This window comes from Coenobita brevimanus, chromosome 72 (genome assembly GCF_032717465.1).
Source record: "Coenobita brevimanus isolate Jiangsu-jjx chromosome 72, ASM3271746v2, whole genome shotgun sequence".
Taxonomy (NCBI): Eukaryota; Metazoa; Arthropoda; class Malacostraca; order Decapoda; family Coenobitidae; genus Coenobita; species Coenobita brevimanus.
Window position 1 is genome coordinate 19,240,144 of NC_137025.1, and position 22,258 is coordinate 19,262,401.

The 22,258-nt window shown below is 41.5% G+C and overlaps 1 protein-coding gene across 1 annotated transcript in view; it reads right to left on the reverse strand.

Moving 5' to 3' along the window:
* Window positions 1-22,258, reverse strand: part of eIF6 (eukaryotic translation initiation factor 6) — a 142,677-nt gene that overhangs the window by 97,669 nt on the left and 22,750 nt on the right. Inside the window, exon 2 of the mRNA XM_080278088.1 lies at window positions 2,840-2,925. Within this exon, the coding sequence (XP_080134214.1) occupies window positions 2,840-2,925 (86 nt within the window). The remainder of the gene's footprint in view (window positions 1-2,839; window positions 2,926-22,258) is intronic.

Here is a 22,258-nt window from a genome sequence, read left to right on the forward strand (position 1 = left end):
AATGATAAAGGCTAAGGAAGAAGTAGACAGCACTGACTATCAAAAATTCTTTGACTATCTTACATATACGATGGAACACATTCTATCCATTTCTCCCTTCTCTGAAATCTCCATTCTAGGAGATTTCAATGTTCACCACCACCTTTGGCTCTCCTCTCCTTTCACTGATCCACCTGGTGAACTAGCCTACACCTTTTCTATCCTTAATGACCTACAGCAGCTTGTACAGCACCCTACCCGTATCCCTGAATGCCTTGGAGCATGCTCCAACATACTTGACCTCTTCCTTACTACTAATCCTTCTACTTACACTGTTAACCTTTTCTCTCTGTTGGGCTCCTCCAATCACAACCTTATCACCTTAACCTGTCCTATCACTCCAGCACAGCCTGTGGACCCTCAAAAGAAATGTCGTCTGTATCTCAAAAGTTTTTGAGTCAGTTCTTAACAGAAAAATTTTAAAGCATCTTTCTTATCACAACCTTCTTCCTGATCGTCAGTATGGGTTCCGTCAGGGACGCTCCACTGGCGATTTTCTCACCTACCTTTCGGACTCCTGGTCATCCTCCTTTCGAGACTTTGGTGAAAGCTTTGCCATTGCACTTGACATCTCTAAGGCTTTCGATCGAGTCTGGCATAAATCTTTAATTTCCAAACTGCCCTCTTACGGTTTCTATCCTTCTATCTGTGCCTTCATCTCTAGCTTCCTTTCTGATTGTTCTATAGCCGCTGTTGTAGACGGCCATCGTTCTTCTCCTAGATCTATCAACAGTGGTGTTCCTCAGGGCTCTGTCCTATCACCAACTCTCTTCCTTTTATTCATCAATGACCTTCTAAGCTGTACATCTAACCCTATCCACTCTTATGCTGATGACTCCACCCTTCACCTTTCCATTCGATTCCCACAACGTCAATCTCAGCAGTTGCTTCGACGAACATGGGATGAGGCTATGGCACACTTAATGTCTGACTTGGTTCGTATCTCTGACTGGGGTAAAAATAATCTGGTTGTTTTTAATACATCAAAGACTCAGTTTTTGCACCTATCAACCCGACAATATCTTCCACAGGCATACTCACTGATGTTTAATAATATTCAGCTTAATCCTGCATAATCCTAGAACATGCTTGGGGTTTCATTTACTCGGGACTTATCTTGGAAAGATCATATTACATCTCTTGTAAAATCTGCTTCCAAGAGATTAGGTGTGCTAAGCCAACTCCATTCCTTCTTTACCCCTGCGCAATTATTTACTCTATACAGGGGTTTTATCTGCCCTTGTATGGAGTACAACTCTCATGTGTGGGGAGGCTCCTCACGTACAGCTCTTCTCAATAGAGTGGAGTCAAAGGCTTTTCGTCTCATTAACTCTCCTCCTCTTATTGACTCCCTTCAACCTCTGTCTCTTCGTCGCTTTGTTGCATCTTTATCTATCACTACTTCAGTGGTCACTGCTCCTCTGAACTGTCTGCATGCATTCCTCCGCCTCTACGACGGGCACATAGCAACCGTCCAGCAGCAAACTCTCATCCCTTTTCTTTCCAACTCTCTAATGCAAGAGTTAACCATTACTCCCAGTCCTTCATTTACGCAACAGGTCAACTCTGGAACTGTCTCCCTCTGTCTGTATTTCCTGCTTCCTATAATCTCCATTCTTTCAAACGCAGTGTGACCAGACATCTCAAAATGATCAGATCTTGAATTTGGCTCTCTCTTGTACTTTGTTTTTCTCTTGGAAGGAACAACAATTGCAGGCTCGTGGCCTTTGGTTCCTTCTTCCTCGCATTAAAAAAAAAAAAAAAAAAAAAATCATGCTGTCAAAGAGTTACTAAAAATAGTGAAATGATGTGTAAATAATAACAAATAAATAAACAGACATAAATTTGTTAGAAAATAAGTATCATGGAAAACATGAAATAAGCCAATCTTTATTATTAACTTTCTTGTGTTTTTTTGCTACTCTAGTTTTAATATCGTGTTCATATGGCATTGTGAATTAGTGAGAGAAACAAATACACACTCAACACTTATTTTAGCACGAGGTAATCATCCCTCTTCCTTCCACCAATACCGCCAACACACCACCGCAACCTTGAACATGCTCAGCCCAGCTGCCACACACCGGCTCCCTCACACCACACCTGCACCTCCAAATCACCAACAGAGAATAAGTATGCACTTTTTATGTGTTTTTTGTCATCTGAATTGATTTTGTCATTATGTGTTTTTTGTCATTTGTATTTTGGGGAAAATTGATTTTCCTGAAAATAACCAGGTTCTGGGACATGGATAGGTATACCCATGCCCCATGCCTAGGGATTAATGTTCTGGAGGTGCCTGCCGTCTGACCTGAAGAAACTGAGCAATGAGCTGCTGTTGATAGACATTGATCCAGGCATTAAACATGTCTGTGTATGCCCTAACTTCACTCTGAATGACGGCCACACTATGGTCTGTTCGTTCTTGCTTAGGGTCAATGTACGTGATGGTGTGGGTCAGCTTCTCTACCATCACCACCACTTCCTTTAGGCTTCATATCAGTGGCTCTCCTGCTGGCCTACGTATGACTGTGTACAACAGGAGCCTAGCCAATCACAGTGAGCCTGGCACATGATGTCACAGCGCGGGAATTGAACCACATAACTTTGAAACAAACCCAGTGTTACTTGAGCTTTGTTGCAGAGTAAGCGACAGCATAACTTCAAAACCACGTTACTAAATTCAACACCATATTAATTGAGGTCTAAGAGTATATGGTGCCACCGTGAGCAGAAATGCTTGCCCTAAGGAAATATGCTACCTAGGCTATGCCAAACCTCTTCCTTTTGCACACCTCACCTGTGACCATAGAGCCCACGATGCGACAGCCAGCAATGGATGCATACACTACAGGTATTGTCTCACTCAGCTGTTCCTCGAATATACTGCAAGGAAACAAGCATCTCAATAAAAAGAACTATAAATCAGCTATTATTTCAAATGTATTAGCAAAATTCATCACCATAATCATCCTAAACCTAATTCCAATTATTATTTAAATGGTGTGGGAAGGATCCAGAAACAAGGAGTACAATTATCAATTGTGTAATGGGCCACAGATTCATTCAACCATTCAGCCTTTTAATATTTTTTCATGCTAAAATCAAATGCAAGTCTTCCTGCTCTAAATATAGTCGTGTCACAACTTACACGAACATGTCTTATGCTATTCTGACTATATGTGATTGAAAACAACGTACAAACATTTAACCCTATATTTTAATATTGTATTAAATCTCAAAGTCCAGGTGCAGGTTAAAAATTCAAATACCTTATCATTTCTTGGCTCTCTCTCTCTCTCACACACACACACACACACACACACACACACACACACACACACACACACACACACAGAACACTAGATGAGCTGTCAGTTGAGGCTGATTCACTGAGAAAGAAGACAAGTGAAATGGGGAGTACAGTTGTCAACCATGAGAGAATTATGGAGGAACTCAGAAATGATACTGAGACAATCAGGCAAGAAAGCACTCTGACAGACCAAAGCAGTGATATCGAAGAGAAGATAGCCCAGGTGACTGATATGGTGAGAAATTGAAACAATGAAGTACAAACTACTGTAAGTATGCCAAAATGGTGAAAGTAAATAAAGATATAGAAACAAAAACTGATGAAAAAAACATCAGAAAGGAAGTGAAAGAAATCATTAAAAAAAAAAAAAAAAAAAAAAGTCAAGGAATCAGCAGAGATCAATAAATCTATAGTAATCACTGGTATAGATGAAGAAAAAATAAGAAACAGAATCTCACGAGACAAAAAGGACATGGTAACTATACTAAAAAAAACTGCAGGAAGGATCAGAGGATATCTGTGATAAAGATACAACGAAACATAAAGGGTAGGGAAATGTGACAGAAATAAGTCAAGGCCTCTGAAAGTAACCTTCGAATGTGAACATTGTAGAGGAAATATTAAAAAAGGCTAACAAATTGATGGAAAGAGGAATTTAAAAATTTAAATAAGTATGGATAAAAAGATGCATATGCTAACTCAGGAGGAATGGGGGTTACTAATGGAGAAGAGGGATGAAGCATATACAAAAAATGAGGAAAGATCAGAGGAAGAGAGTAAACTTTTTTTTTTACAAACTACTGTAGCTAGTTACAGGAAAGTGGTACGGTAGATAAAAGACAGGGACTAAAAAAAAAGAAAGAAAAAAAAAAAAAATAGTAATAGCCAAACTATGTCAAATATGTAAACAACATGATTACGATGATGTACTCAAATGTAGATGGAATGGCATCCAAATTATTAGAGATAAAAGACTAAACCCAAGAGGAGGAATCTCAGTTTACATGCCTAACTGAAGCAAAAATTAATCCAAAGAATATCAAATGACACCCTAAACTTTGAGGAATACAATACATGGAGAAGATATGGAAATTTAAAAAAAGAAGGGAATATCATACTGACAAAGAAAACCCTACAAGTCAAAGAGACAGAACTAGATATACGCTCACAAGATGAATTAACTGCTGTAGAAATCAACACATCTGAAGAGCAAATACTGGTGGCAATTTTATACTGTACATGCCACCCAAGACAAACACCTGGGAAAGAGGCAAATATAAGGACCTGGTAGAAAGTGTAATTCAGAGTTTAGGAGCCCTACTGCATAGAATGGGAGAGAAATCTGAATTACATTAATTGGAGATTTCAATACTAACATAAACTGAGATGCTCTAATGTAAGACGATATGAAAGCTGTTGGGATCAAAGGCTCTTGGATCTTGTATAAGAGTTTTTCCTACCACAACATGTAAAGGAAAACACCATAAAATGAAGACTAGCAGATCCATCATTATTAAACCTTATATTTACTAGGCAAGATAATGATATCAACAACAATACTGTATCACCCTCCATTTGGCAAGAGCAACCCTGAAGTATTAAAATGCAACTTCAGGACTGCATATGATATAGTTGGAAGAAATTACAAAGAGCCTAAAGTACAAAAAGGGCAACTATCATGACCTAAAGAAATACTTCATACAAAAACAGAAAAGGAGCTTAGAAGACAAGATAAAATGTTATAAACCAGTATAAAATATTCTGTGAAATTTATGAGAGTCCAAAATTATATCCCTCTGCACAAAAAAACAGAAATATGGATAAAGAAATGGTTTAATACAGAATGTAAAAAACCAAGAGAAATCAGATTTGCTGTGGAACAGATACAGAAGACACAATAGTAAGAGGGCATATGACAGCTACAAACAAGTAAGAAATGATTACAGCATACAAGGATATGGAGCCAAGCTCCAAGACAGTTTGAGGAAGACATTACACTCACACTCCAATATCTGGCAGTGTTAAGTATGTTAAGTATAAGTGGGAGTGTTCGGTCAGCAAGTATGTCGAGTATGTTGGATATCAAAGCAATTTTCCCCATGTGATACTGAAGAAATGCCAGAGATGCGTTCAGACCCAAACTACAACTCTCATATACCTTACTCAATCAATAGAGACTGACACAGAAACACCATAGGTAATGCTATTATCCTCATAACCAAAGGCAAATCAAACATCACATGCGGAAGGGTGGGGTGGTGGGACATGTGGTGTTCAACACCATTTCTGGGCAATTAAACAGCCAAGCAGGCTCCTGGCAGTGCACCAAGTGGGGGTGGGGGAGGACAGGTGGATGAGGAGACAAGTGGGGGTGGGGAAGGGAGACAAAAGGAGGTGGGGGAGGGTGGGGGCACAGGGAAGGAGGCAAGAAAACCAAACAGCCCTACTACACCCCCCCCCCTTTCTCACTCACTCACTCACTCATTCACCACTCTCTCTCTCTCTCCTTCACTCACTTACCACTATTACTCACCACTCTCACCACTCACTCACCCCCCCTCTCTGGCTCACCACTCTCACTCACTCACTACTTTTACTCACTCACTCACTCACACACACACATATGGGAGAGAAGTGGGGGTGGGGGAGGGTGGAGGAATGGAGATGGAGACAATCAAGGGTGAGGGACGGAAGGGGGGAGAGGGAGGGAGACATGCCCGGCAGCACGACAAGTGGGGGCGGGGGAGGGCTGGGGGAGAGGGGAGAAGAGAGGGGATGGAGGGAGGATGGGAGGACAGGGAGAGCCTCGTTTCAAACCTAGAGAGGCAGGGCATCAGAGTAGAGAGGCGACAGACATTCAAATTGTTCGTTTAATTATTTTTTTTAATGCAAGAAAGAAGGAACCAAAGGCCAAAAGCCTGCAAACCATTCCTTCCAAGAAAAAACAAACACAATACAAAAGAGAGCCAAATTCAAGATCCATTCATTTCGAGATGCCTGGACACACTGCATTTCAAAGACTGGAGATCACAGGCAGTACTGTAGGGTATACAGACAGATGGAGACAGTTCCAGAGTTGAACTGTTGCATAAATGAAGGACTGGGAGTAACAGTTAACTCTTGCATTAGAGAGTTGGACAATAAAGAGATGAGAGTTTGTTGCTAGACGGGAGCATCGAAGAGGTGGAGGGATACATGCAGACAGTTCAGAGGAACAGTGACCATTGAAGTAGCAATAGAAAAGAGATAAAGATCCAACAGTGTGGTGAAGAGACAGAAGCTGAAGGGAGCCAGTAAGAGGAGGAGAGTTGATGAGACGAAAAGGCTTTGACTCCACCCTATTGAGAAGAGCTGTATGTGGGGAGCCTCCCCAAACATGAGAGTTGTACTCTAAACAGGGGCGACCAAAACCTATGTATAAAGTCAACAACTGTGCAGAGGTAAAGAAGGTAGAGAGTCGGCTTAGCACACCTAATCCCTTGGAAGCAGATTTTACAAGAGATGCAATATGATCTTTCCAAGATAAGTCATGAGTGAATGAAACCCCAAGCATGTTCAAGGATGATGCAGGATTGAGCTGGATATTGTTACACATCAGTGGGTACTCCTGTGGAAGACTGTGTTGTGCTGAGAGGTGTAAAAACTGAGTTTTTGATGCATTAAAAACAACCAGATTATTTTTACCCAAGCCAGAGATACAAGCCAAGTCAGACATTAGGTGTGCCATAGCCTCATCCCTTGTTTGATGAAGAAACTGCTAAGATGGACGTTAAGGGAACCGAATAGAAAGGTGAAGGGTGGAATAATCAGTGTACGAGTGGATAAGGTTAGATGTACAGCTTAGGTCATTGATAAATAAAAGGAATAGAGTTGGTGCTAGGACAAAGCCCTGAGGAACACCATTGTTGATAGATCTAGGAGAAGAACAATGGCCGTCTACAACAGCGGCTATAGAACGACCAGAAAGGAAGCTAGAGATGAAGGCACAGAGAGAGGGATAGAATCTGTAAGAGGGCAGCTGGAAATTAAAGATTTATGCCAGACTTGATCGAAAGCCTTTGAGATGTCAAGTGCAATGGCAAAGCTTTCGCCAAAGTCCAGAAAGGAGGATGACCTGGAGTCTGAAAAGTAGGTGAGAAGATCGACAGTGGAGCATCCCTGACGGAACCCATACTGACGATCGGGGAGAAGGTTGTGATGGGAAAGATGCTTTAAAATTTTTCTGTTATGAACTGACTCGAAAACTTTTGAGACATAGGATGATAAAGCAACTGGATGATAGTCAGAGGGTTGGGAATGGTCACCCATCTTTGGGACTGACTGAATGACAGCAAACTTCCAACAAGAAGGAAAGGTACAAGTTGACAGACAGAGGTGAAAGAGTTTACCTAGGCAGGATGTAAGCATTGAAGCACAGTTCTTGAGGACAACAGGAGGGACTCCATCAGGCCCACATGCCTTGTTAGTATTAAGGCCAGTGATGGCGGAAAATACATCAGCTGAAGAAATTTTAATGTCAGCCATGAGGAAGTCAGAGGAGAGAAGTGATGGAGGAACAGCACCAGAATTGTCTACAGAGTAGAAAAGAGGAGGGAAGGATGATGAGGTAAAGTTGTTATAACGGTTTTTGGCAAGGTGCCAGAAGAAGTGGGAAGAATTCGAGTTGGAGAGTTAAGAGCTTTTAGTACTGATGAAATTATTTTTAGCAGGATGAAGAACAGACTTAGCATGATTCCAGGCAGAAACATGAACAAGATGTGATTCAGGGGTGAGTTGGCTCTGGTACCTTTTATAGATCCTCTCCTTGTTGTGTACAGCATTAGAACAAGTGTGATTAAACCATGGCTTTCTTGCATTAGTCAAAGGATATGAGAAAGGAATGTATGCTTCGATCCCCGAGAGAATAACCTCTGTAATGGGCAAGGCACACTCAGATGGCTCCAGGCCATGGAAGCAATAATCATTCCATGGCAAGTCAAGGAAGTACTGCCTAAGGGCCTCCTAATATATATATATATATATATATATATATACTGTATTGCCAGGTACCTTAATCCCATACAGAGTGGCCACAAACAAATCGCCTCCAACATCACCATGTCCCCCACAATTCCATTGCCCTGCTCCCAGGTCACACCCCACTCTCTCATATACCTCTCCACTCCATCCCTCCATCTCATCCTTGGCCTCCCCCTCCCTCTCCCCCCCTCCACCTCACTCACATACACTCTCCTCGTGGGTCTCTCATTCTCCATCCTCTCCACATGGCCAAACCACCTCAGTGTGTTCCTCCTAATGTTTCATTTCACATCCACATCCACACCACAATGCTCCTTCACTTCTTCCTTCGTCAGTCTGTCTCTCCATGTGACTCCACAGGCTCCTCTTAAATAACTCATTTCCACTGCTCTCACTCTTGACTTCTGTCACTCCAGTAAGTTCCAAGCTTCACTTCCATACATTAGAGTTGGTATCACAATACTGTCATGTAGTAGCTTTTTCATTTCCATGCTCACTTCCCTGTTTCTTATCACTGCTTTCAAGGAACCTGCAACTTTTCTTCCCTGTTGCACCCTTTCAAGCACTTCACCCTCTAAACTTCCATCCTCACTCATCACACTACCCAAGTACTCTACTTAAATGCACTAACATTTTCCATTTCCTCCTCATCCAGCCTCACTGTACATTCACTGACTTCACTTCTATCGAAGATCATCACTTTACTCTTCCCTACATTCACCTTTAGATTCCTGTCTCTCACACTCTCACAAACTCATCTACCAAGCCTTGCAGCTCCCCTTCATCTTATCTTAACAACACAGTATCATCTGCAAACAACAGTAGTTTCCAAACACTGCCATCTCTCACTTAGCCACTACAACATCCACTGCTTTACCTTATATCTCTTTTGTAACTCCATCCATATACAGATTCAACAACAATGGACACATGGCACATCCTTGTTTCAATCCAACCTTCAAACAGAAAAATTCACTCAGTTCACTATCCACATGCACGGCAGCCTTAGCACCCTCATACATACCCTTCATGGCCTTCAACAACTTCCCATCTACTCCATACATTCTTAACACTTTCCACAATCCTTGTCTATCCACCCTGTCATATGCTTTCTCCAAATCCATGAAGGCTGCATACAACTTCTTTCCCTCCTCTAGAAACTTTTCCATTAAAGATCTAAGAATGAATATCTGATCTACACAACCTCTTCCCTTCCTAAAATCTCCCTGTTCATCTCCAACTAATTCCTCTGTTATTTCCCTAACTCTGTCAATAAGTATCCTACCATATACTTTTCCTATTACACTAAGAAGACAAATGCCCCTATGATTACCACACACTTCTTTTTCCCCCTTTTCCTTTGTACAGGGAAATAATTATACCTGACTTCCAATCCTCCGGGACTCTACCTTCCTCCCATGACAATCTGCACATTTTCCACATCCATTCTACTACTATATCTCCCCCATGCTTCAGCATTTCACCACACACTCCATAAATTCCTGGGGCTTCCCCCATTTTAACTTTCTTCATTGCTTCCACACCTTCCAACCTTCTGATTTCTCCCTCTCTTCTCACATCCCTCCTTCTCCCAGCCATTCCCCAGCCACTTATACTTGCATTGCTTTCATTCTCTATGTTCAACAATTCTTTAAAGTGTTCTCTCCATCTGCTCACTTTTTCTTCCTTCTCGACTAGTAATCTACCATTTTTATCTTTCACTCCCCAGCTAACTTCTTTGGCACCCTGTCTAACTCTCTTTACCTATTTCTAGAACATTTTCTTACATTCCTTCCACTTTACACTCGTTACTTCCAAATTTCTCATCCACTCTCTTCTTACTCTCTTACTAATCTTTTCACCTCTTTTTTCCTCTCTACATATAACCCTCTCTTCTGTCTCTCAACTTCTTCCACACCCCTGTTTCTCATCCACTCATTATATGTTTTCTTCTTTTGTACCACAGCCCTCTCACCTCTTCAGTCCACCATGATGTTCCCTGCACCCCAATTCGTCTTCTTATTACCCCACACACCACCACACATGCTGCACAGATTTCTTCCGTTAAAATCTTGGACACACTTTCCACTTCCCCCATCTGCTCCAATCTGTACTTACCCAATCACTCCTCCACTTCCCTCTTGTTTTCCGCCTTTTCCATCCTCACGTAACTTTTCCACCCTCCTTGTATGTACTACTTCCTCCTGTCCTTCCCTTCTTCAATTTCTCTATTTTATATGGACTTTAATACTTGGTGGTCCAAAAGTCCATTCCCCCAACCTCTATATACTCTTGCATCTATTTCATGCCTTCTCATCCTTTCATCTACATAAACAATCATTGCCTTCCAGTCACTCAGTTCACCATCCACCCTTCTCATCACTTGCCACGTATACCTATGGATCATTTTGTGCCTGAAAAGGGTATTAGCTATCACCAACCCGCTCCCGGCACAAATGTCCACTAAGGCACTGCCATTCTCATCCACCTCTGCAGGCACACCCCACTCACCAACTACTCCATCCACCTTCTCATTCCTTACTTTTCCATTGATACCTCCAATCAAAAACACTCTCTCATTCCTTTCAAACTTTTCCATGCATGCTTACACATTTGTCCAGAACTCTTCTCTCACTCTGGCACGATCTTGCATTGGCGCATACACACACACACAATCGCCCACATTTGTAGTCCAAGTTTCAATCTTACCCACACAATCTGTATGCCAACTAATCCATACTCTCTTATATTCTCTTTCCTTCTGTTACCAACAATAATACACACTCCTTCTTTTGCCCTCTCATTTACCTACTCCTGTGCATATAACCTATCCATACTCCCATTCTCTCACACTCTCACCTCCCCATTTAGTTTCAGTTTACTCACATACATCCACTTTTGCACCCTCAAGCACCTGGACAATCTCTCTCTCTCTTTCATGTCATCATTTGCACCCCTTACATTCAATGTTTCAATCCGTACCAAGTCCTTAGTTCGGTCCTTAGTCGTCACCTTTTGGTCAGTCCTGGTCCGAGGCTTCTTGTTTGTATTTGTAGTTAGTTGTTTCCTGGGGAGGGACACTAACCCTCCGCCAACCCTGCTTGTTGTCATGTAGGGAACATGTGTTGTTTGGTTCTAAGGTAGCCACCCTGCGTTGTAAATGCTTTCCTGGTTTACAGGAAATCATTTGGCTTGCCACTCAATGTACAGCTACCCTAGAAAACATGGGTGCCCCTACCTACCTATATACATACATATATATATATATATATATATATATATATATATATACAAAAATATATATATATATATATATATAAATATATATATATACAAACATATATATATACAAACATATATATATATATATATATATATATATATATATATTGCTCACCATCCACTCACTCGATGTAGTGCTGCTCTCAGGGGTCTGCCCTTTCCTCTCCTCCATCCGTCCTTCCTTCCTTCCATCCTTTTCTGTCTTTCTTTCCTTCATTCTTTCCTCGTCCTTCTGCCTATGGGCGACTTTAAACTCCCTCTTGTCTTTCTTTCCTTCATTCTTTCCTCTTCCTTCTTCCTGCAGGTGACTCTACACTTAGTGACAAGCCAGATGGTTTCCTGTACACCAGGAAACCATTTACTATGCTGGGTGGTAACCATATAACGAAATTTTGACGTCTGGTGGATTAGTGGGTAACTACAGAGGTCCAATCGGATTGATCCTGTGTAGGTTTATATCCAAGGGATGGTTGGGGTTTATTATTCAAGTAATGCCACTCAGGGATGGGTGAGGCTGGTCGCTCTCATCTTAAATGCCAGGACCAACTTGCCTAGCCCTGGGCTCATACGCTCCTCATGAGGCATCTTAGGACTGAATGATGAACCTTCGTTCAGGGAAGACGTCCATCGCAGTGGATGCCACACGTGCTCGTTTTTTATGAATAAACAGCGAATAAATTGCAATACCTTGCCACTAGACCACATGGGAATTTACAGTGTTGTGCAGTGTTAAGAAATTAAGAATTCAGAGTGCAAAAGATTAAGTGTGGAGTGAGTGTGGTGTGCAAAGTGGCGGTTAAAACTGGCGTGGTGCAATTAAGAATGCGCAGTGTTAAACAATTATAACTCACAGTGCAAAGAATTAAGTGTAGCACAACACTGGATTACTATATGTGCTTCAAGAGCATTTTCAAAACTAACAGAGCCTTAGAGAGTAGAGGAGGCAGCCACAGACATGCTGTAAGTAAAGTACCCTGTACACTGCTAGACCTAAGTATTTTCCATACTCATTTCTAATTCCTCATTCTCTGGTTCCTTTTCATTTATTTCATAATTTATATCCATTATTGGTGTGAATAGGGTCTTAAATAGGTTTAAATAAGTGCTATGCAAGTCCGGTAGGGAGTTATTTAGGTGGCTTTCAAAGTTAGGCTGAGTTAGGGTCATAAGTACCAGTTCAGCAGGCAGAGGCCCACTTTCCAGACATGCCTTTGGCTCTATTGCATCGGACAGTAGAGGGATTACTGTATAGTATACATATAATATATAAACGAGGTGCTACCCAAAAGTTCCAGTGATCTGAACAGAGAGAGCCAACCGTTTGCAGTTATGCCTTTTGCCACTAGGAGGAGGCAGCAGCACCCCTTGTGCATCAGTGTGGTCCAGGCTGTGTCTGTGAGGAGATGTGCTGATAAGCTATGCTTACTATTGTAAGCTGGTATGTACGTGGTTAGGCAGTTTTGCAATGGTGGACCAATGGGACTGCAATGTCAAGTCGATGTTGATCGTTTTCTTTGATATCCAAGGGATTGTTTACATGGAATTTGTCCCACCTGGTCAATCAGTCAGCGGAAAGTTTTATTGTGAAGTTTTGCAACGTCTGAGGGACAATATCTGCCGCAAACTTCCAGAACAGTGGAAGAACAAGGGCTGGGTCCAGCATCATGACAATGCCCCTGCCCACACATCAATTATTGTCCAGCAGTTCCTGGCTTCCACTAACACAGTAGTCATTCCCCACCTACCCTATTCACCTGACCTTGCCCCCTGCGACTTTTTCCTGTTTCCCAAGCTGAAATTACAACTGAAAGGGTGTCAATTTGACTCAATTGAAAAATCCAGACAGAATCGCAGGAAGTGCTCAAGACCATCACGCCTGAAGCATTCCAAGGATGCATGGACTCATGGAAAAAATGCTGGGACCACTGTATACATGACTAAGGGGACTGCTTCGAAGGCAACAGTGAGAACTAGGAGTTATGGTAATTTATTTCCCTACAATATTACTGAAACTTTTGGGTAGCAGCTCGTATGTATGTATATATATATATATATATATATATATTGTATATATATATATATATATATATATATACAGTACCCTCGCGTCCAACACGGTAATATTGTCATGCATGGGTCCCGTGTTGGACCAAAAACATGTTGGGACAAACAACAAAGCTTATGGGGAAAAATGAATTGTCAGCAACCCTCGGAAAAGTCACCCTAAATACCTACAATAAACCTATACATATATTGGTACTACTGTAATTATAATAAGTGGTACTGTACTATGAATGATAACTAACCTTTTAGGATAGTGTTGGTGGGCTTGCTGGGAATGGAAGGTGATATCCGAGACTGTTGGTAGTCCTACTGGGTCCCTGGAGGATGGCTGCTGGCGTCACTACCGGCTAATGGCTGCTGCTCCTCCTCAACCTCCGTCATAAATCCTTTGAAATTCCTCTCCCCTTTCTTTTGCCTCTTGCTGAATTCTAGCTTGGTGGCCTGAGGGAGGTGCCGCCGCTTCTTGGAGTTCTTAGAAGGATTCCTAGGCATCGTGATCAAGGTAAAATGCAGTAGCAAGGGCAGAAAATGCAGCGAGAAAAAAGCACCGTCCAATGTGAAATATGCGACTGAGTGGCGCTGTGGCGGGAGAAATTTAAACAAAACATCACGCGAGAACAGAAGCGTTTTTCATTGGGCGACATCACGATCTCGTCATGATCGCTGGCGGGGGAGGCTGCTTGGTCGGAAGTTTTGATTGCTTCTCATCATCAAGGGAATGTCCAGTATGACCATGTTGGACCAGGGGTGATCGTGCTAGAGGCGAACTCTGCGGATTTCGCCCACTTCTTGGAGCTCCGTCAGTGTTATGCTTTCGCACCCGTTTTACAGGACTTAAATCGTATTAAATCATACTAATTTTTTGCTCTCTGTGCTGGACGCGAATCGTGCTGGACAAATGCGTGTTGGACGCGAGGGTACTGTATATATATATATATATATATATATATATATATATACATATATATATACAGTCAACCCTTGGCTATCACAGGTTTTGCTATCGCGTTTCATGGCTATCACGGACAGGTGAAATGCAACACGATTACCTTTATCGCGACCTCAAATACTGCTATCGCGGACGATGGTCGGCCAGAAACATTCAAATCGCACGGGCTCCGCCCATGCGTATACTCGCGACGTGATTGGCGCGACGTCACAGGCTACCCGAGCGCTGATTGGCCCAAGACATGGTTACAGCTACCCATCCTTCACGCCAAGGTTCAGAGAGAGTCAGCGTTACCAGTCGACAGCAGCTATAGCCGTGAAGACCTATTGTTCAACCACAACGGCCACCAATACCCCATCCAACCCTCCTACCATTGGTGCACGTAATGCGGCTAACCCAGGACGGCAAGTGAGGAAGAGGAAGAACCTGCCTTATGCTCAGGGTCCCTTCCAGACTCCTGATGAAGCTGATCAATTCCTAGACGAGATAGAACGTCGGAGGGGTGGCCAGTAATACTCCACCCCAGCCTCGGAACCCCTTCAACCCACCCAAGCCCCTCATCCTCTCCAAAAATGTTAAGTAAAATGGCTTATTACAGTTAATTATGTTTTATTTATAACCTTTATGTACTGTACTGTTGTTAATTTGCAGCATTGGTTTGTAATCCCAGGTATTTTAGTGAAGGAGATGTGAAAATAGGGTAAGGTTGGGGTAAAGTTGGAGGTGGGGGAACCAATTAGAATTTTTCCCATTAGTTCATAAGTACAGTAACCCCTCCAATATCCGGATCAATAGAGCCATAGGCAGGTCCGGATAGTGGTCCTGTCCGGATATTGGGCCCCAGCTTATGGACTAGTACTTATGGACCCTAACTCTGAAAAACACCTATACAACTCCCTCTGGACATGCATTGCACCTATTTAAGACCCAAATCACACCAATAAGGGACATAAAAGATTGAAATAAATGCAAAAGAACCATAAAATGAGGTTTTAGAGGTGAGTTTATACAATATTAAACATTCTGGGTACTTACAAGTCCCTTGGTCTTGGACTGGTTTGAACCGCCAGTTTGCAGTCCACAGTTAATCCTCTGCACTCTAAATTCTAATTTCTTAACACTGCACAACACTGTAAATTCCTGTGTGTTCTAGTGGCAAGGTATTGCAGTTTATTCACTGTTTATTCACAAAAAACAAGCACCTGTGGCTTGCACTGTTATGAGTATCTGCTCTCCATCGGAGTTAAGCTGTGACTGTTGATGTTGGTGGGGTAACAGAGTTGCCAGATCGCAACAGCCACATTACCAATCTCCTCAACTTTCATTGTCAAATATAACTTTTCATTACCAAATTCGTAAAGCTAGCATATATTCTTCACTAATTATATATACAAGTGGAAATACATGTAATCACTCTCCTTATAACTAACACCATGTTGATTATTTTCACCTAACACCATGTTGATTATTTTCACACTATGTAGGGTAGCAGATTAATCAGAGAGAGCAAACAATCCACCATCTCCATCCTGTGTATCCTCATACATGTGAAAAATCCATTTGGTAATGCATTATTCTAATGCATTACCAAACGAATTTTTCATTACCAAATTGGCCCACACTTGGTAATGAAAAATACCAAATGGCAACCTGACAGGGGAGGGGGGAGGGGGAGGAAGGAAGGGGTGAAGGGACCATGGTGTAACAGCTGTTTGGCGCCAGGCGGGAATTTCAAATTATGGGAGGGAAAAAAGTCAGATTTTTTTCGAATTTTTTGCAGTTTTTGGCCCATTTTGGGAATATTGGATCCCAGGAGGATTATGTCCGGTTAGTGGGGATGTTCGGATATTGGGCGTTCGGATATTAGAGGGATTACTGTATGGCTATCGCGATTTTGGCTATGGCGGATCGCCTAGGGTACCAATTACTCGTGATAGCCAAGGGTTGACTATATATATATATATATATATATATATATATATATATATAAATATATATATATATATATATATATATATATACACAGTATATATATACATATATATATATATATATATATATATATACACAGTATAAATAGACATATATATATATATATATATATATATATACACACACAGTATATATATATATATATATATATATATATATATAGTCTATATATATATATATATATATATATATATATATATATATAGATATATATACAGTATATATATATATATATATATATATATATATAAAATACCCTCGCGTCCAGCACGGTAATATTGTCATGCATGGGTCACGTGTTGGACCAAAAACATGTTGGGACTAACAATAGAGCTTATGGGGAAAAATGAATTATGTCAGCAACCCTCGGAAAAGTCACCCTAAATACCTACCATATACCTATACATATATTGGTACTACTGTAATTATAATAAATGGTACTGTGCTATGAATGATAGCTAACCTTTTAGGATAGTGTTGGTGGGCTTGCTGGGAATGGAAGGTGGTATCCAAGGCTGTAGTTAGTCCTACTGGGTCCCCGGAGGATGGCTGCTGGCGTCACTAGCGGGTAATGGCTGTTGCTCCTCCTCAACCTCCCTCATAAATCCTTCGAAATCAAACATCCCTCATAAATCCTTCGAAATCACACTCAGAATCACTATCTTCGTCCACAGCCATGGAAGGTCCTGCTTCTGCCTGTCCTAGCCCTGTAATCCTCGGCAAAGTGCATGCTTCTCACACTGTTGCCAGAGCCCCATCTCGTGACTGTGGAGAGTGATCGCTGTCGCTGACTCGGTAGAGAATAAGGAGAAGCAACTTTGTTTATAAACCGGTACACATGCCGATGAGAAGGGTTTCAAAACGATTGATATTTATTCTAAAATATTAATATGTATTCAGTGTCAAGCTAAATGTTCAATGCTGTAGTACAATACATTCTCTGTTGAGTCGCCTGGGTTTTGGTCACACTGTTTTCCTCGTCGTATGCTCGGCAGGAATCCATCCAGATGAATTCCAAATGCCCGTGGTATCGTCGGAAATTTTACCACGTTACCGTTCCGATTTACCATCACATTCTCGGCAAACCTGGTATGAAGAGCCGTGCGATAGCCTTCAGCTGCCAGGATCTTGTCTTAAGTTTTTTATTATGATCATGTTGGCTTCATTCATGTCATAGGCCTTGGCAATGTCAACTTTCCTCTCCCATTTCTTCTTCCTCTCAATGCTTTCTAGCTTGGTGGCCTGAGGAAGGTGCCGACGCTTCTTGGGGTTCTTAGATGGCTTCCTAGGCGTCGTGAGAAGGGTAAAATGCAGTAACAAGGGCAGAAAATGCAGCAAGAAAAAAGCACCTTCCAATGCAATTATGCGACTGAGTGGCTCTGTGGCGGGAGAAATGTATACAAAACATCACGTGACACCAGAAGCATTTTTAATTGGGCAGCATCACGATCACGTCATGATAGCGGGTGGGGAAGGCTACTTGATCAGAAGTTTTTCATTGGCTATCGTCATCATGGGAATGTCCAGTATGGCTGTGTTGGACCGGGGGTGATGGTGTTAGAGTGAACTCTGCGGATTTCGCCCACTTCTCGGAGCTCTGTGCGTGTTATGCCAACACACTCGTGTTGCAGTAATTAAATCATATTAAATAATTCTAATTAATTGCTCTCCGTGCTGAACCTGAATCGTACTGGACTAACGCGCGTTGGACGCGAGGGTACTGTATGTATATATATATATATATATATACATACTGTAAGTCATTCCTCTGATATCTGAACGCCCAATATCTGAACATCCCCACTAACCGGACATAATCGTCCTGGGATCCAATATTCCCAAAATGGGACAAAAACCACAAAAAATTCGAAAAAAAATCCGACTTTTTTCCCTTCCGTAATTTGAAATTGCCGCGTGGCGCCGAACAGCTGTTACACCATGGTCCCTTCGCCCCTTCCTTCCTCCCCCTCCCCCTCCCCCCTCCCCTGTCAGGGTTGCCATTTGATATTTTCCATTACCAAGTATGGGCCAATTTGGTAATGAAAAATTCGTTTGGTAATGAATCAGAATAATGCATTACCAAATGGACTTTTCACATGTATGAGGATACACAGGATGGAGATGGTGGATTGTTTGCTCTCTCTGATTAATCTGCTACCCTACATAGTGTGAAAATAATCAACATGGTGTTAATTATAAGGAGAGTGATTACATGTATTTCCACTTATATATATAATTAGTGAAGAATAAATGCTAGCTTTACGAATTTGGTAATGAAAAGTTAAATTTGGTAATGAAAGTTGAGGAGATTTGTAATGTGGCCATTGCAATCTGGCAACTCTGTTACCCCACCATCATCAACAGTCACAGCTAAACTCCGATCGAGAGCAGATACTTATAGCAGTGCAAGCCACAGGTGCTTGTTTTTTGTGAATAAACTGCAATACCTCGCCACTAGAACATACGGGAATTTACAGTGTTGTGCAGTGTTAAGAAATTTGAATTTAGAGTGCAGAGGATTAACTGTGGACTGCAAACTGGCAGTTCAAACCAGTCCAGGAGCAAGGGACTTGTAAGTACCCAGAATGTTTAATATTGTATAAACTCACCTCTAAAACCTCATTTTATGGTTCTTTTGCATTTATTTCAGTCTTTTATGCCCCTTATTGGTGTGATTTGGGTCTTAAATAGGTGCAATGAATGTCCAGATTGAGTTGTATAGGTGTTTTTCTGAGTTAGGGTCCATAAGTACAAGTCCAGGAGGCTGGGGCCCAATATCCGGACAGGATCACTATACGGACATGCCTTTGGCTCTATTACGTCGGATACTGGAGGGATTACTGTATATATTTTTTTAAATAACAGAACGGAGGAAGGAAAAACAAATGAGTAAAAAAAAAATAATCCATACACTAAATTACTGGTGTCTCTGTTCATAAAATATCTGTAACAGTTAGACTTGAACAGTTGTGGGTTGAAATTTGGAGAGAAACAACTCTGGGGAAGCGAATTCCAGAGAGATGCAGTTCGGGGAATGAAAGAATTCTGATAGGCAAAAGTTCTGCAATATGGCTGAGTGACATTCCAGTCATGAGCGCTACCAGATGCCTGTGTAGCACGAGGGAAGGCATGGAGAGGTGGCACCATGGACGCAACTTTGTCTGAGCATTTGCCAAAAAAATATCTGTAAAACAATGCAAGGGAGGCAACATTCCTTCTTACTTGCATGGGAGGTAGTTTATATGTAATGGTAGGGTTGTTAATGATTCTAACAGCTTTGTTCTGAATTTTGTCTAGTTGTCTTAATGCAACCTCTCCACAACCATTCCACAAGGGTGAGCAATATTCAAGCTGAGAGTGCACATGACTCTTATAAATTATAGCTAACTGCTCATCGGCGAAGAAGTTACGGACTCTGTACAATAATCCAAGTTTCTTTGAGGCGGTTTTAGCAAGTGATCTGATATGAGAGGTCCAGCTGAGGGCACTGTTAAGTGAGACGCCAAGAATTTCAATATTTTTGGAGATGGGAATATTACAGTCTGTCTCAGGAAGGATGAAGGTAGAATATCGTCTATTTTACTCCAAAGTCACTGTCAAAAGCCGAACGCACCTGACTTAACGACCTGTGGGAATACAGGCTGGCCAGGGATAAGGCCTGAGGGCAAGAGGCACACACACACACACACACACACACACACACACACACACACACAATGAATGAATGGGTATAAGTGACCTGCTATGCTCACAGGTCAATATGAACTGTGGTTCCTGTTTTTGGATGCAACTTTTTTTTTTTTTTAATTACAAAGCACTGAAAATAAACGAAAAGTATTGGACCAGTTATTCGTTGTATATTTAGATTTAATAGCATAGTATTCCTTTTATTTTACTTTTTTTTTTTTTTTTTTTTTTTTTGCCTCTCATCAAGAGTTTGTAAGTTGGCATCTCAGGTCACAGCACCTCCTGACTGACTCCTGGGAGATGACAAGACAGAGTTGTAAAGGAGATTAATTTTAAGGGATCAAGAGCAAGCCTTCACAGACTCCTGAGAAAGAATGGATATACTTTCAAGAAATCAGATAAAGGAATTCTGATGGAACGATGTGATATTGCTTTGGCACGAGCAATTTATCAACGAAAAATACAAGAAAACAGAGAATCAATCAACCCATGGCAAGAGATTTACATAGATGAGACTTGAGTTAATCAAAATGAGAGTGTCAATAAATACTGGACAACTGCAGATGGAAAACTGGGCCCGAAGGTGAAAAGTGGCAGAGGATCCAGATTTATCATTATACACGCAGGCGGAGAGGATGGATTCGTGCGTGGAGGTTTGAACATGTTCAAATCTCAGAATGGTAACAGAGGAGATTACCACCAATCAATGAATAACACACTTTCAAAGCATGGTTCGAAGACCAGTTACTCCCAAACATCCCACCCCATTCACTGCTCATTCTGGACAACGCTTCGTACCACTCTAAGATACTCAATAAAGCACCAACGCAGGCTTCCCGTAAACTCAGCTTCGCTGTATGTTACGCTGTTTTTCGCTGTTCTTCACCATTTCGTAATTTCACCATGACTCCCCAGCGCCCTGCATCATCTCCAGCATCCGGGGAACCAGGTGCAAAGAAGAAACAGCATCATACTCTCACTCTTGAGAGGAAATTAGAAATACAGCACTTAGATTGATTTATTTACCAGTAAATGTACAATGAAAGACAACTATCTTCCCAGTTCAGTCTGAAGAAAATTTACACCAGGCGAAATACAATGAAAACCCTGTTTCTACTAGTGCAGGTTTCAAATGGTTCGATTTTTCCACGCTATATTCGTCAGACTTTGGGAAGATACCTGTGTCTTTCATCGTACACTTAAAGCAGCAGAAAAACCTTACCAATTCAATTCATAATCCTCCAGCTTGTTTCTGTAATTTTCTGACAACTTTCAGTTTGGCAAATTACTTTTTCTTGCTGAAAATTTTCCTCCCCGTTATTATCGTCACTTTCCCCTACGATCTTTTCCAACGCAGTGGAAGAAACTCAAAGTGCTTAAAAGTGGATATCGTTTCCCAATTTCCCAACTGGAGATTAGGTTAGGTTAAAACTATTAGGTACTGATAAGCTCGGTTAGACCAGGTTTAGTTAAACACTTAGGGAAGAACAGTCCTTGCCGCCATTATGTTAATGAAGTAAACAAGAGTTGTCACACCAGAACAGCTAAAAATGACGGGAAACAGATTTAATAAGAAACGTTTACTGTATTTACCAAACCAGAAATAATCTGAAAAATATAACAGACTATCACGAAGAACTGATTTGGTAAGGTGCTTTTACTGCTTAACGTAAAACGTATGTTTAGCCCCCTCAATGGCTGTGGGTTCAGATATTTGTGTGCTCCTGTGGTTGGTCTTGGGACCATTTTTTCAAAGTTCTAAAATCAATTTCTTTTTCTTACATATATGAAAAGACTCATCTGGCACACCTGGCTTCCCCCCCCCCCTTAACCCATCCTGTGATTTGGTATGATTCGTGTAAGAATGAATAAAATTAGGATGCGTGTCACATCAGCATGTACACATCGGCCGA